Source organism: Epinephelus fuscoguttatus, linkage group LG18 (genome assembly GCF_011397635.1).
Source record: "Epinephelus fuscoguttatus linkage group LG18, E.fuscoguttatus.final_Chr_v1".
In the NCBI taxonomy this organism is placed as follows: Eukaryota; Metazoa; Chordata; class Actinopteri; order Perciformes; family Serranidae; genus Epinephelus; species Epinephelus fuscoguttatus.
Window position 1 is genome coordinate 22,580,155 of NC_064769.1, and position 13,084 is coordinate 22,593,238.

Sequence of the window (13,084 nt, forward strand, 5' to 3'; positions counted from 1 at the left end):
AGATAAATTGGGCTAAGCATTTTCTAAAAAACCCTGTCTCAATTTGGAATTTTATTCCCTACTATATATTCTCTCGCTTTGGTGGTCTGAGCTTTATTTTGAACTGTAATTACAATGTGGACAAGCTCCCTGTAAAACTGTCCACTTTCCATAAGCAGGTCCTTTTAGCATGGTCTCGTATTTATAAGCACAATTTCTCACCTCACAGGTATCTAATTTGGAATAACAGAGATATTTTATATAAAAACAAGTCACTCTTTTTTAAGAGTTGGGTACAGAATCAGATTCTGCTGGTGGGCCATCTATTCAACAGAGAGGGGTGACTTTTCTCTTATAGAGAGTTTCTATCAACATATAATATTCCAGTTACGCCACGAGAATTTGCAATTGTGTTTGACGCCATTCCATCAGGCTCAATAATGCTTTTTAGAAATACTGGCAGATCTCCACCCACTTCTGTCTCCCTCCCAGCTGTGGCTGAATCACCTGTTGGAAAAATCTATTTTTATAAACTTTCTCGAAATAATAAGAATATTCGTGCCTTGTTTCAGAAAGAAATTGTATCTATTCCAAATGTCATGTTTTACTGGAACCGATTTGTAGACAACATTGACTGGAAAAAAGTTTAGATGATTCCTCACAGATACCTGATAGTGAACAAGGTGAAAGAAGTGTCGTTCAGAATAATTCACAGATATTACCCTGCTAATCATTACATGGTTAAGTTTAAAAGAGACATCAATACAAACTGTTCTTTTTGTGAAGACCACCCAGAAACTGTTTTGCACCTCTTTTGGTATTGCTTACTCACCAGAACATTTTGGCAAAACTTCAGCAGATTTGTCATTGACCATATTTATAAAGACTTTACCTTACCTTTTGGGAGAATGTGGTATTTTGCTTTTATAGAAGTCAAAGTAAAGAAAATATGTACTTCACTATAAATTTATTAATTCTGCTGGCAAAGTTCCACATTCATAAATGTAAATTCACCAGTAAAAAAAAACAAACTCATTTTATATGTTTTCTCCATGAAGTTGTACATTATATTAATTTGATTTCTGGCTCCAACAACAGAAAGGCAGTTGAAACTGTCAACATATGGTCCTCCTTCTCCTTTCAATAACTTATAAGCCTCCCCTGGCAAAGCTTCATTTGTCTTTATGTGCATTCTATATGTTCGTTCACTATTATATATATCTAGTTTGTAAGTCACATCTGAACTGTAAACCACTTTTTGGAATAAAGTTGACTTAACAAAAAAAAGGGCTGCTATGACGTATACAGAAACGAGAACTCGCCAAATCGCGCGATATTTACACCCGAGGTCAAAGTTGATATTGGCCATGTGTGTGTTGCCGTACATACTACAGAACTCATACAGCTTCATTTTGCACTTTGTTTATGAATATTTATAAATGTACGCATTACATTTAGGTTATAAGGCTGACTTACGTTTGTAGGAAATAGTACATGTCGTCAGCGGAAGTTAGTTTTATTTGAATTTTCTGTTTCGCTCCGCATTAGCTTCCGTAGTTCATTCGCTATGGCAGTTTGCATCCTTAAACGTTAGCTGTATGATGGCTTAGCGTGACATGCTTAAAATCCGACCACTGCTGAGTGCCTTAGTGAACCGCAGACTGACGTTAGAGAGAAACGGTAAGCAAAACAACACAGACTATGTGACATTGAATGTATTCTGCTGTGTATGTTTGTTCCTGTTATCCTCTCAGTACTAACATACCGCTTTAGTTTGGTTAAATGTGTGTAAAATTAAACTAAGCCTTACAGCTAGGACATGACATGATGCACTACTGCCCATGTAACATAGAGGTGGCTGTATATGTGAACATAATTATCACTGAAGATTTGTTGTTTTCTTCTCAGGTGGCCTTTCTAAGTTATTTTGCATGATGAGTGAAGGACCCAGAGATGAGCAGACAGCCAAGCAGCTGAAAAGAGCCAACGAGGAAAATGAAGCAGAGAAGGTGCAGGCTACTAAAAAACTAAAAGCAGAGGGAGTAAACACTGAAGATGAAAAGAAATACCCCAAAAAGAAAGTGGTGCTCCTCCTGGCATACTCTGGGAAGGGTTACTATGGCATGCAGGTACAAACTGTAGCTGGTTTTCTTCTCAGCTCCAAGCACGTTATCTTTTTTGTTAAAGTCTTTCTAAATGTAAATGTTTGCTATGTTTCAGAGAAACCCTGGAACCTCTCAGTTTAGGACCATTGAAGATGATCTGGTCACTGCACTTATTAAATCAGGCTGCATTCCTGAAAACCACGGTAACGACATGAAGAAGATGTCTTTCCAAAGATGTGCCAGAACAGACAAGGTATGGGTTTGTACATCGCTGAGCTCCTCTGCCCTCTTTCCAACACTAAGGCCGCATTCACACTGGCGCTATTTGATCTGCTTTGAACGAACCCTGGTCCGCTTCCACGGATAGTTCGGTTCGTTTGGAGTGGTGTGAATGCTCATTCGAACTGAAACAATTAGGTTTGAACACCAGAGTAAAAACAGAAACCCCAAGACTGCATAAATATGGTCCTGGCTAATCGATGAGCCGGGTTTTCTTCTTCCGCGTGCTTTTTTTTCTTCCTGGTCAGTGGTCGTTTCAGGTAATACCGCCCCCGAACGAGCAGCTGTTGTAACTATGTGACGTTGTCCAGGCAGTTTGGTCCGCTTAAAAAAGTGCAGTGTGAAACTGAAACAAACCAAATGAAGGTGTGAAATCTCTCAGATCCTCAGACCAGTTGCTCCTGGTAGTCCCACTATTGTGCATTCGCAGTAGTTGTTTACCCTTTTCAGTTAAGTGCTCCCCCCTCTGTAGACACGTTTAAATCTAGGCTGAAGACCCACATGTTTTCGAAGGCTTTTGACAGCCCTTATGGTTTCTGTTTTATCTTTCATATTTTATTTTCAGATCTTACTTTTCTGTTCTTTTTTTCACTCATTTACTTGTGCGTGTTTTTGGATTTGCTATTTCCATGTTATCTTATTTTACTTATTTTATTTTACTGTAACTTTGGTCACTTTTTAAACGTGCTTCAAAAAACCAAATTTGAATTTTGTACAGTGGGCACAATATCAATTAATTTAATCAAATATTCACTTAACTGTGATGTCTAACTGTTGTATGTCATAAGTTTTAAATGTAGTGTAATGGGTGGTGTTATCGTATTTTTAAAGTGTGAGGGCTGTTGTGAAACTGCACCTACTAAGGGTAACAAATTTTTTTTGTTTTGGGTGCGTCGGTACAATGAACAACCAATAAAGGACTGCAGAGGAGATACCCGCACACCAATACAACTGGGCTGGACAGCAACAAAAAAAGTTCAGTCTGAAATCATTGCAAAAAAAGTCAATTTTTGAGATCTGCACAAAAAGAAGGGTGCTTAAAACCACAGCAAACGTTTCAGTCCCAGACTATCATCAGTGCTTGCTGCTGTTGTTATTCACTTTTTTATTATTTTTTTTCCACTTCAAACACCCTTCTTTTTGTGCACAGATATGCTCTAAATAAATTGACATTTCTTTGCATTGATCTCAGCCTGTGAACCTTTTTGTGGCTGCTCAGCCCAGTTGCACTGATGTTCAGGTATCTCCTCTGCTGTCCTGTCCTGATCATATTTCAACAAGCCTTTATAAGTGTTTGCATGCATCATTATTTTCAGTGTGTCATTGTGACTAACTGTGCTTGTGTATGTGTATTTTTTTAGGGTGTGTCTGCAGCTGGCCAAGTGGTGTCTCTAAAGGTGTGGTTGATTGAAGATATCATTGAAAAAATCAATGAGCATCTGCCGCTACAGATCAGAGTGCTCGGTGAGACATTGGTTTTCATAATCTAGATTTATTAATTGTAGCTGAGTGGAGTGGTTGTATCATTCAGAAATTTTTATTTTTGTTCCAACAGGCTTTAAACGGGTGACACAGGGTTTCAATTCCAAAACAAACTGTGATGCTCGTACATACACTTACATGCTTCCTACAGTGGCCTTTGCCCCTAAAGACTATGACACTGGGCCATCAGCCTTCCGCCTTGAAACAGAGACACTCCAGAGGGCGAACCGCCTGTTCGCTCTCTACAAAGGCACCCATAACTTCCACAACTTCACCTCTCAGAAGGCTCCAAGCGACCCCAGCGCCCGCCGCTACATCACAGAGATGTCCTGTGGAGAGCCTTTCCTCAACAGCAATACTCAGTTTGCAGTGATCACTGTCCGAGGCCAGAGCTTTATGATGCACCAAATCCGCAAGATGATTGGCCTGGTGATCGCAGTGATAAAGGGCTACGCCAAGGAGGACGTGATGGAGCGGAGCTGGGGACAGGATAAGGTGGATGTCCCCAAAGCTCCAGGTCTGGGGCTGGTTCTGGAAAGGGTTCACTTTGACCGCTACAATAAACGGTTCGGAGGAGACGGGCTGCATGAGCGGCTGGAGTGGGACCGCGAGGAGGAGGCGATCAAGGCCTTCAAGGAGGCTCACATCTACCCCACAATTGTTGAGACGGAGTGTCAGGAGGGCTCCATGGTCAGTTGGATGTCCACACTTTCTATCCATGACTTTGAAGCTACTGCCACAGCTACTGACTCACAAGTCAACAAGGACCAGAAACAGGTACGTAGAAGTCATACTTGATATTTGACATCATAAAGCTGTTTGTTGCATTTTAATTTTTGCTTTCCATTTTCCCGCAGGAAAATGCAGATGTAGGAAATGACTCCGATTAGGTCACCCTGCCTGCTGAAAGAAAAGATGTCTTCTCACCAAAACATTTTTTCACTTTTGTTGTTATTCAGCTTTCATTTTAGTATATCTTCCAAGACTGACTTTTTTTAGTGTGATAAAATTCTGATTCTCTTATACAAATGTTATTAATTAAACAACAAGATAATAAAAACCTCTGTGTTCTTTATCCGACCCTGACTGTTTCCTTATGTTCATTTCACTCTGTAACAAATGCAGATGCACACTGCCGACCTGTGTCTCAGCCCCTAGTGCTGCTGGTTGTTAAGCTGTTTGACTCTTTGTCAAGTTACGCAGTGCAATACTGGCATACCCATGTGTGCATCAAAAGACTTACTGGTTGCTGCAGTCACTCTGCCTGTTTGTATTGGCTATGAAATGATTACATCACCAAAACTCCACTGTAAGAGCAAGGACAAAATTCACTGTCCAGCTTCCGTGCACAAATGCGTTTTAAAGTTAATCTAAAGCTAATTTGAGAGTTCCACATTTCAGTGTTGGACAAATCAAGTGTCTATGTTTTGTAAAATTGTAGTGATGAAGCATTTATTAGGTAAATCTGCCTTTTTTGTCCCTTTTTTGTTTACGAAGGAGCGTAATGTTCATGCCCTACGTCTTCAAATCGTGTAGCTAGTTAATGCTTTTTGTTGAAAGTTTTGCAAGATCATTGACAAAGGCCTTGATACTAGGCTCAGATTGTGCTGATGAGAAAAAACAATACTGTGAGAGAGATAAACCTTTTATTTTCAGTCCATTTGTATTAAACTAGGAAAGTCAGCATCACAAAACAAGCTTTAGTTTTTATATCAGAGCTGCAGTAATAGTTTTTACATGGGACATAATATATTTAATCATACTGTACAGTTATTGATCACTTTAAATCGATGTTTTGATCAGAAATAATATGTTGACTAAACTCACCTGAGATGCAATCAATATAAATGTTTGATATTCTGAAACTTAAGCCAGAACTTCACCCTCCGGTCACTAGAGGGCGACACAACAATTGAGTGTGGGGACTAGTGTTACATTCAATGACTGCTGGATCTATAGTAAATTAGAACGTTCATCTTAACTATAAGCACTTGCACTTCCACGGACGTGAAAGATAAAAATCCAAACTTATAAGCCTGCTTTGGATATATTTAGTTAAATATACCCTAAATATGATTTAAATCATACGTTAAAATGTCTAGGATGTTCTATGATATTGGTATTATATTTTTCGTATTCCTCAGTCTCACGTGAATGCAGCACTGCTTAGCAGTCATGGCGCCGGCCAAGAAACGCAACGTGAGTTCGGCAAAAACAACCGAACAAAGTGCCAAAACAGCCAAAATTGACCTTAACACCAAAGTCGATAGGATACTTGAGAGTAGGAAAAACGCCAACGACGTTTTTGACATCCTCGAGTTCCTTCAGGTAAATAAATACACACAACTAAGACACACTGACCATCTCTGCTGAGCACATGCTAGTTAGCTAGCTTTATTGACACCAAACAAGATGTGTGCCTCTATGGGTTTACAAGTAGTACATTCAGTGGGTCTGTTTTCTTCGTGTCCGTTTGCAGTCAGAAAAAGAGAAGGATGTTGTCAATGCTGTCAGTGCCTGCAGCAAACTGTTCTGCACCTTGTTGGAGAACAAAGAGCTGTTTTTGGGGAAACTGCCTGGAGAGGAGGAGGCACTGAGTGGTGAGTGATTACCATAATCATAATCTAATATCATTATATTAAATGGTAGGTATGGGGTGGATGCTAGCAAGTTTCACATCAACACTGCTGTATCTACTGCTCATGAGGCTGATGGGCTATTAAAGTAGTGCTTGTATGTATGTAAGAAAATTAATTTAATGAAAGTCAAATATTGTGGTATTAATTAAATAACATCTAAGTTATGAGACAGTTTCCACCCCTCTTTTTCTCTTTTAAATTCTAACAAACAATCAGTCATACTGGATAAATAGGCAAAGAAAGAAAGAAATTAGATTACTAATTCTATGAAAGGATCATTTATAGATTGAGATTTACCTCCTGAGACCCTGTGTCCTCAAATGAGGACATCACATTTTGGGTTTACTTGACCTTATTCTTCATTCTACTTCACCTGTTGTCCTCATTCGTGGACACTTTTTTTGTATCTTCTAGTGGTAGTAAGAACTTGTTAAGTTATGATTGACATCGTTTGTAGTTTAATATGGCAACAAATTTGACCAATTTTAGCAACAATAACAAGCTGAGACAATGTTAATTAGGAAGTACTCGTTTGAGGACATTAGGATTTAATCATCGTTGACAGTGTTTGGTTTTTTATACTTACTGGGACCCCCTGATCCCAAACAAGTAGGAGAAATTAAAAATGTATACAAAGCAAAAGTTTGGGTATCAGGAAAATATGAAAGTCTCTGAGTAAATTTTAGCCACTGACAGGAATTTCTTATGTGTCACAAATTTAAAAGACTCAAAATAGCATTCAGTATCAGTAAAAAAAAAACTTAAAAGATGGAGTTGAATCAAGAACTTTAGTTGTTTGAAAATTAAATTTCACTTTTGAGCGATTTTACTCCACCGAGTTTGTTCACCACACGAGAACATGGTTTCAAATTCTCACCAGGGTTGCAAATTATACCATCATTCTGTTTGTCTGTGTTTATCCTCTGTGTTTCAGGAGAGTACAGTGCTGAGGAGAAGTACCGCATGTTCATGCGACACCGTTACAACAGCTGTGTGGAGATGCTGCTGGAGCACCTCAGCCATGAACTCCACAGTGTCAAGGTGAGTTGGCTGAAAGCTTGAATAGAGAAGGTGCTCTTCATGTAATATTGTGTTTGAAAGGATACTGTAGTGTGAAGTCATGATTTTTATTATTTTATTATTTACTTGAGACTAATAAGGGTCACATCAAAGTGAGGCTACATGATGAAACATGTGCAAGAAGCTTTATTCTAAGTCCACATATTTTTTCCCCTGCACTTTTTGAGCACAAATGGATGGCAGACATGATGATGTAGACTGGTATTACTAACAATATTGTGGAGTCAACATCCTCTTTGATAATAACAATAAATCAACAATGGTCTGCAAGCTTTTATTGTTGAAAGCCATGAAAATAATCAAGTATTATGTGGTTTATTATTGGCTTGTGTACTGCCATGGCGTTCCAGCTCAGATCCCCAGATGCCAGTCAACATTTAGATGTTATTAGAAGTTGCATTTGAAAAAAAAAAAACCCACTGTAATTATGCTGGGCTCAGGGACCTGAGAAAAGAAATCAGTCTGTCTGTGTTTTTAGTACACATATATAAATGACTATCTGATCACAGGAGAGTGCCCTGTGCTGCCTGATGAAGTTTGCTGCAGCAGAAGGACAGCACCCCCTCGAGGACTTGGACTGGACTGAACACTACAGCTTCCCACGAGAGCTCATCCAGGTAGTGATCTTAATAACTTCCCTATGTTCTTATCCAAGACAAGAATTAAGGCAGTTTTTCACAGTATGTCTGCAAACATCAACCTTTCTCTCATCAGTGGTTCGGGCGTCTTCTGATATTTCTGTTATTATTTCATGCTCAGGCAGTGGTGGACAGACTGCTCTCCAAAACTACAGACAACTCCCTGCTGATCTCCAGATTCCAGGAGTTCCTGGAGATGGAAGATGTGCGCTTTTATGTCATGAGCTCCATCCGTGAGAGTGTGGGCCAGGTCATGGACAAAAGCAAAGGGGTAGGAGAGCGTAGCTGTCCTGTAGCTGGTCTTGTTTGTTGCTTTCACTGTTACAATTTGAATTTAGTGAATACTGCTTGGTTTGCTGACTGCTGTTGTCGTGTTCCTCTCAGGCACTGGTGCCCATATATCAGAACAACGTGTTCACCCTCATGTCCAACATCAGTGTACCGAGCAAGGAGTCAGAGCTCACTAACTTCATGGTCAAACAGGAAGGTTAGACCTGTTTTTTAATACTGCCACAATGCCATAGCGTGAGTTTCTAATTTGTTGAACTTTCCCTGTGTGGGGAGAAAAGGCTGTTTCTTGTTGTTGTGATTTTTAAAGTGATATATGTATTTCCAGCCAAGCATGAGGACTGGAAAGCTGCTAAACTGAATGTAAGTAAAATCTTTTTAATCAGACTTTTTTCTGGTTGCAACTGTAATGTTTCCTGAAACCATTTTGCACGTTCTTCCTCATTACAGGAACACAAGCGTGTCTTTGAGAGGATGTGGCTCGGCTTTCTCAAGTACAAGGTATCATAAACATCTTGATTGCACAGTCATGCCTATTTTTTAATGTTAATTAAGCAATAAACCACAAGAGGCTTGGTTTAAAGTGATTTTAGAACAGCTAAGGGGCACTGTTAGCTGTTCTAAAATCAATATAAACATGGCCTCAGATGGCTTATTGCTTTTATAAAACATACTTACTGCATAAAGCTGGTAATGTTTCATAAAGTCGACAATTAAAAATGCAGTATTTTACTGATAAAGATAATTATTCTTCTGTCAAGCATTGTAGTTCTTAAACATTTAGCACAACACAGTTGGCTAAGAGAGTGACAGTTGCTTTACAAATCAATGGCCCCATTGGCTCTAGCACAACTTATGTAACGTTTTCATCATGTTGCAGTTGCATTATAACCACATATGTATCTACCATCCACAACTTTTATACTCCCCTTAACTGAGCTGTTGTAATTTGCCAGCAATATTATTTTTGTTACAAGGTAGCCCGCTTACTTGCTGAAGCTACACTGTGACAAAAATGATATCTAGCTAAAAAAAAGTGAGCCTAATAGGCTGCTAATAAAAATATTCAAGTGTGTAATTTGTCTGCTTTGGACAAGATAAAAGGCTGGTGGATTGGGCGGCAGCAGTAACGACAGGTATTTCTCCCATGAAGCAGGGACAGGACAGGACAGGACAGGACACAGTGGGTACCCTGGCTGCTCAAACATAAATCCCAGCAGGCTCTGTTTGTTTATCTTACAGCCTCTTTGTGGGTTGTGTGCATTCAGTTAATGACAGTGTTGCATACTTCTGACTGTTCTCACCCTGGTAGATGATAAATGACACTGAATGATAGGTGCTTAATTGGTCAGTAATAATAGAATTCTAAAGCAGTCACAGCTGTGTGTGTATTTGTGAGTATTTTACAATGGCTTCACACAGGGCTCAGCCAGTTATACTCAATACTGTGAGCTATCAGTTTGATAAAAAAAAAAAATTCTACAATCAAAATGTATTCTCTGGACACACCTGTGGCACTGTGCCACCAAGACAATGCTTTGTCTCATTAATTTTTCATCTCTCTGTTGTAGTTGCCAAGCAACATGTATAAAAAGATCTTGGTGATCCTCCATGACTCCATTTTGCCCCACATGAGTAAACCCACTCTGATGATTGACTTCCTGACTGCTGCCTATGAAGTTGGTGAGTTGTGAGCTACTACTTTACTTAACTACTTTAAAATAGGTAAAATGGCACATTTACATCTGGTGTCTGGGATTTATTATTTCTATAGGATGATGCTAGTAATCAAGAGATGGTGTTTTTGTTTTGAACAGGTGGAGCTATCAGCCTGCTGGCTCTCAATGGCCTCTTTGTTCTCATACATCAACACAACCTGTGAGTATTGCATGAAAAATGAATTAATTTGGACACTTTTAATGGTCACATGAATTACAGTGATATGTTGAGGAAATTTGAACACAAAATGAGGCTCCATCATTAAATACTGTACTATATTGTGTGTGTGTTTTGCAGTGATTACCCAGACTTCTACAAAAAGTTGTACAATCTGCTCGAGCCTTCTGTTTTCCATGTGAAGTACAGAGCACGCTTTTTCCACCTTGCAAACATCTTCCTTAGCTCCAGGTAAGATCATTCATGCTGCCCTAAAATGTTTCTTTCACTCTCATTTTATCCAGTCATAGTTGTCTTCATCCAACCACATCTTGGATAGGCTTTAGGTCGGGAGTCAGGTCCAGCCACCATGATGCTTTCTGCTACCTTTTTTTCATTACTATTTCCTGTTAGCACCCCCAACTCAGGCTGTTTGGTCTCAGGGGACCCAAAACCCATTTCTTGGGACATGTTTCTAGTTACATGATGTAAATGCAAATATTAGGGCACTATGATGGCATAAATCTTCATACAAGTATGAAATTTGGCAAGGAGTATCCTGACACAAAGGGGAAAGTTGCAAAATAAGATTCTGGGGCTTGCTGCCATTTTATTTCAAAATATCACACACAACACCCCCCCCCCAAAAAACAAAAATGTGACTGTCGGTTTTTTCTCATTCTCATCAAAAATGCTTATTTTTCACCACTTTGTGTTTAATATCACTGCCTCACTTGTATATAGAAAACTTCCCAAGTTGATAAGGTTCAATTTGAGCCCCAGTTGACCTTTCTGTCTTGAAAATGACACTTGCTTCGGCCTAAAATGTCACTATACCTCATGGAATTTTCAGTCATTAGCCTTCCAGAGAGTCTACTTGCCAATAATGTGAACCAGGAAGTGTTGAGTTCCCCAGAATTTTATGTTAGAAATGATGAGCGCCACAAAACTAAATGGAGGTCGGAGGAAGTGATAGTGCAGGAGTAGCTGCTGGAGGGAATGTGGTTATCTGGTTCATACTGGCTGTATCTGGGACACTTCAACTGTTAATAATTTGTTCATACCATTCTAGATAATGACCGTGAAACTCAAAAGGTGTATTTAAATGAATAACATACATGCTGTTTATGTGTTTGTGCTTTCCTCCAGTCACTTGCCAGTGTACCTTGTGGCTGCGTTTGCCAAACGCCTGGCCCGTCTGGCTCTCACAGCACCGCCTACAGCTCTCCTCATAGTGCTGCCCTTCATCTACAACCTGATCCGCCGTCACCCATCCTGCAGAGTCCTTGTTCACAAGCCCAGCACAGAAGATGGTGAGTGTCAGTCACTGTCCTGTGTATGATAGGAATTTCATCAGTTTATAAGCACTGAAAATGTTTTTAGATTACCAGTCCAAGACAGCTTGTAAGAGTTAAGCTGATGTACAGTCTTCTACAATCCAAGGAAGCAATGCAGGATATATGTTTATGTTTGTTTCTCTTCATAATGACAGAGCTTTTGGAGGACCCGTATCTAATGGATGAAGAGGATCCTGCTCAGTGCCGTGCCTTAGAGAGCAGCTTGTGGGAGATTAAGGTGTGTACAGCATGTGATGGTTTTGGGTTTACAAATGAATCATCCATGACGCTGACTGCTACTGAGCTGCGACTTGTGTCGGCCAAGGTTTCAGTCACGTAGATTGGAAAACAAGATGAAGTCATCTACATATAGGAGTGTAACTTAATAGAAGCGTACTTAATCGGCAATGAAAGTTTACATTCTGTTCTTGTCCTTTTCTGCAGACACTGCAGAAACATTACCATCCAGATGTGTCCAAAGCTGCTGTGTCGATCAACACACCTCTGCCAGAACAAGAGGATGACATCAGCGAGGTGCTGGAGATAACGACATATGAGGTGATCTGCGTCCTTCATCTTCTTCTGTGGTGTTAACCCTTTAAATAGCAAATTTATCAGTGTGTAGAAACTAAATGGAAGTTAACTCCTATACTCATAGTCTTAATATGTCTCATGTTCTTATCCGCAGCTGATGGAGAGAGACCTGAAACAGACTCAGATCAAGAGCGTCCCACTGGAGTTTGAAACTGCCACGCAGTTACTAAAAGGAGGGGGAGATGTGTTAGCACAACATTTCTGTCTGGAATAAAACAAGTCAAAACAAGAAGCTGCGTTCATGGTGTGGTGTACATTTCTGGGACCAGTTCATCTGTCGGGGTGAATGATTTTCAGCTGTTTGGCCTGAACAGGGAGCGTGGACTGACTTCACCGTCAGGGCAGCGACAGCAGCAACAAGAACAACAGAATTGTGTTTTTATTTTTTACTCAGTGACCACTGATGTTTTTGATTTCTAACTATTGTACATCAGTAAAAACCTTTTCCAAAGCTCGTTGTCAATAAATCTGTTTATTTTTGGCACAGTTTGCGACTGCTAAATGAAATAAGATATGAATGTATGGTTTTAATTTATATTAAATTTAGAGGCTGAACAGAGTACTGTATGGCCAAAATGGTCTGTGATGGTGATGCTGCTCTACGGTGCCTGCTTTAGATCATCTTATGAGACTTAAACAGTTAGTTTCAGGCTCACTACTACAGCAGCCATCAGCTAAAAAGCTGTGCTAAACCTGTGCTACATAAGAACCACACTTCCTCAGTAGCTGAAGACACCAGTGATAAAGGAGAATCAATATTGGATTTCTGTATGTCAGATGGCCAGAAA

General features: G+C 39.7%; 2 protein-coding genes across 2 annotated transcripts; both read left to right on the forward strand.

The window, feature by feature from the left end:
- The first annotated feature begins 1,309 nt into the window (after nt 1-1,309).
- On the forward strand, nt 1,310-4,913 carry pus1 (pseudouridine synthase 1). Its single transcript, XM_049604209.1, has 6 exons — nt 1,310-1,659; nt 1,888-2,108; nt 2,200-2,337; nt 3,725-3,827; nt 3,919-4,622; nt 4,703-4,913. Exons 1-6 carry the CDS (start codon nt 1,596-1,598, stop codon nt 4,733-4,735), a joined length of 1,263 nt encoding a protein of 420 aa, XP_049460166.1. The 5' UTR covers nt 1,310-1,595; the 3' UTR covers nt 4,736-4,913.
- Nucleotides 4,914-6,009: 1,096 nt separating this feature from the next.
- noc4l (nucleolar complex associated 4 homolog) lies at nt 6,010-12,778 on the forward strand. Its single transcript, XM_049604728.1, has 15 exons — nt 6,010-6,173; nt 6,325-6,445; nt 7,419-7,525; nt 8,074-8,181; nt 8,324-8,473; nt 8,587-8,689; nt 8,819-8,853; nt 8,941-8,991; nt 10,062-10,173; nt 10,308-10,368; nt 10,507-10,617; nt 11,515-11,678; nt 11,858-11,940; nt 12,147-12,260; nt 12,391-12,778. The coding sequence occupies exons 1-15, from the start codon at nt 6,021-6,023 to the stop codon at nt 12,508-12,510; spliced, it is 1,593 nt and encodes a 530-aa protein (XP_049460685.1). The 5' UTR covers nt 6,010-6,020; the 3' UTR covers nt 12,511-12,778.
- Nucleotides 12,779-13,084: the final 306 nt, after the last annotated feature.

What these genes read in the sequence shown, in the direction of transcription:
- pus1 (XM_049604209.1), top strand. Translation starts at nt 1,596, where the DNA reads ATGCTTAAAATCCGACCACTGCTGAGTGCCTTAGTGAACCGCAGACTG. An exon ending in AGGGTTACTATGGCATGCAG is followed by an intron (nt 2,109 to 2,199) that starts GTACAAACTGTA and finishes GCTATGTTTCAG; the next exon opens with AGAAACCCTGGAACCTCTCA. An exon ending in GCTACAGATCAGAGTGCTCG is followed by an intron (nt 3,828 to 3,918) that starts GTGAGACATTGG and finishes TTGTTCCAACAG; the next exon opens with GCTTTAAACGGGTGACACAG.
- noc4l (XM_049604728.1), top strand. Translation starts at nt 6,021, where the DNA reads ATGGCGCCGGCCAAGAAACGCAACGTGAGTTCGGCAAAAACAACCGAA. An exon ending in ATGAACTCCACAGTGTCAAG is followed by an intron (nt 7,526 to 8,073) that starts GTGAGTTGGCTG and finishes ATCTGATCACAG; the next exon opens with GAGAGTGCCCTGTGCTGCCT. An exon ending in GACTGCTGCCTATGAAGTTG is followed by an intron (nt 10,174 to 10,307) that starts GTGAGTTGTGAG and finishes TGTTTTGAACAG; the next exon opens with GTGGAGCTATCAGCCTGCTG.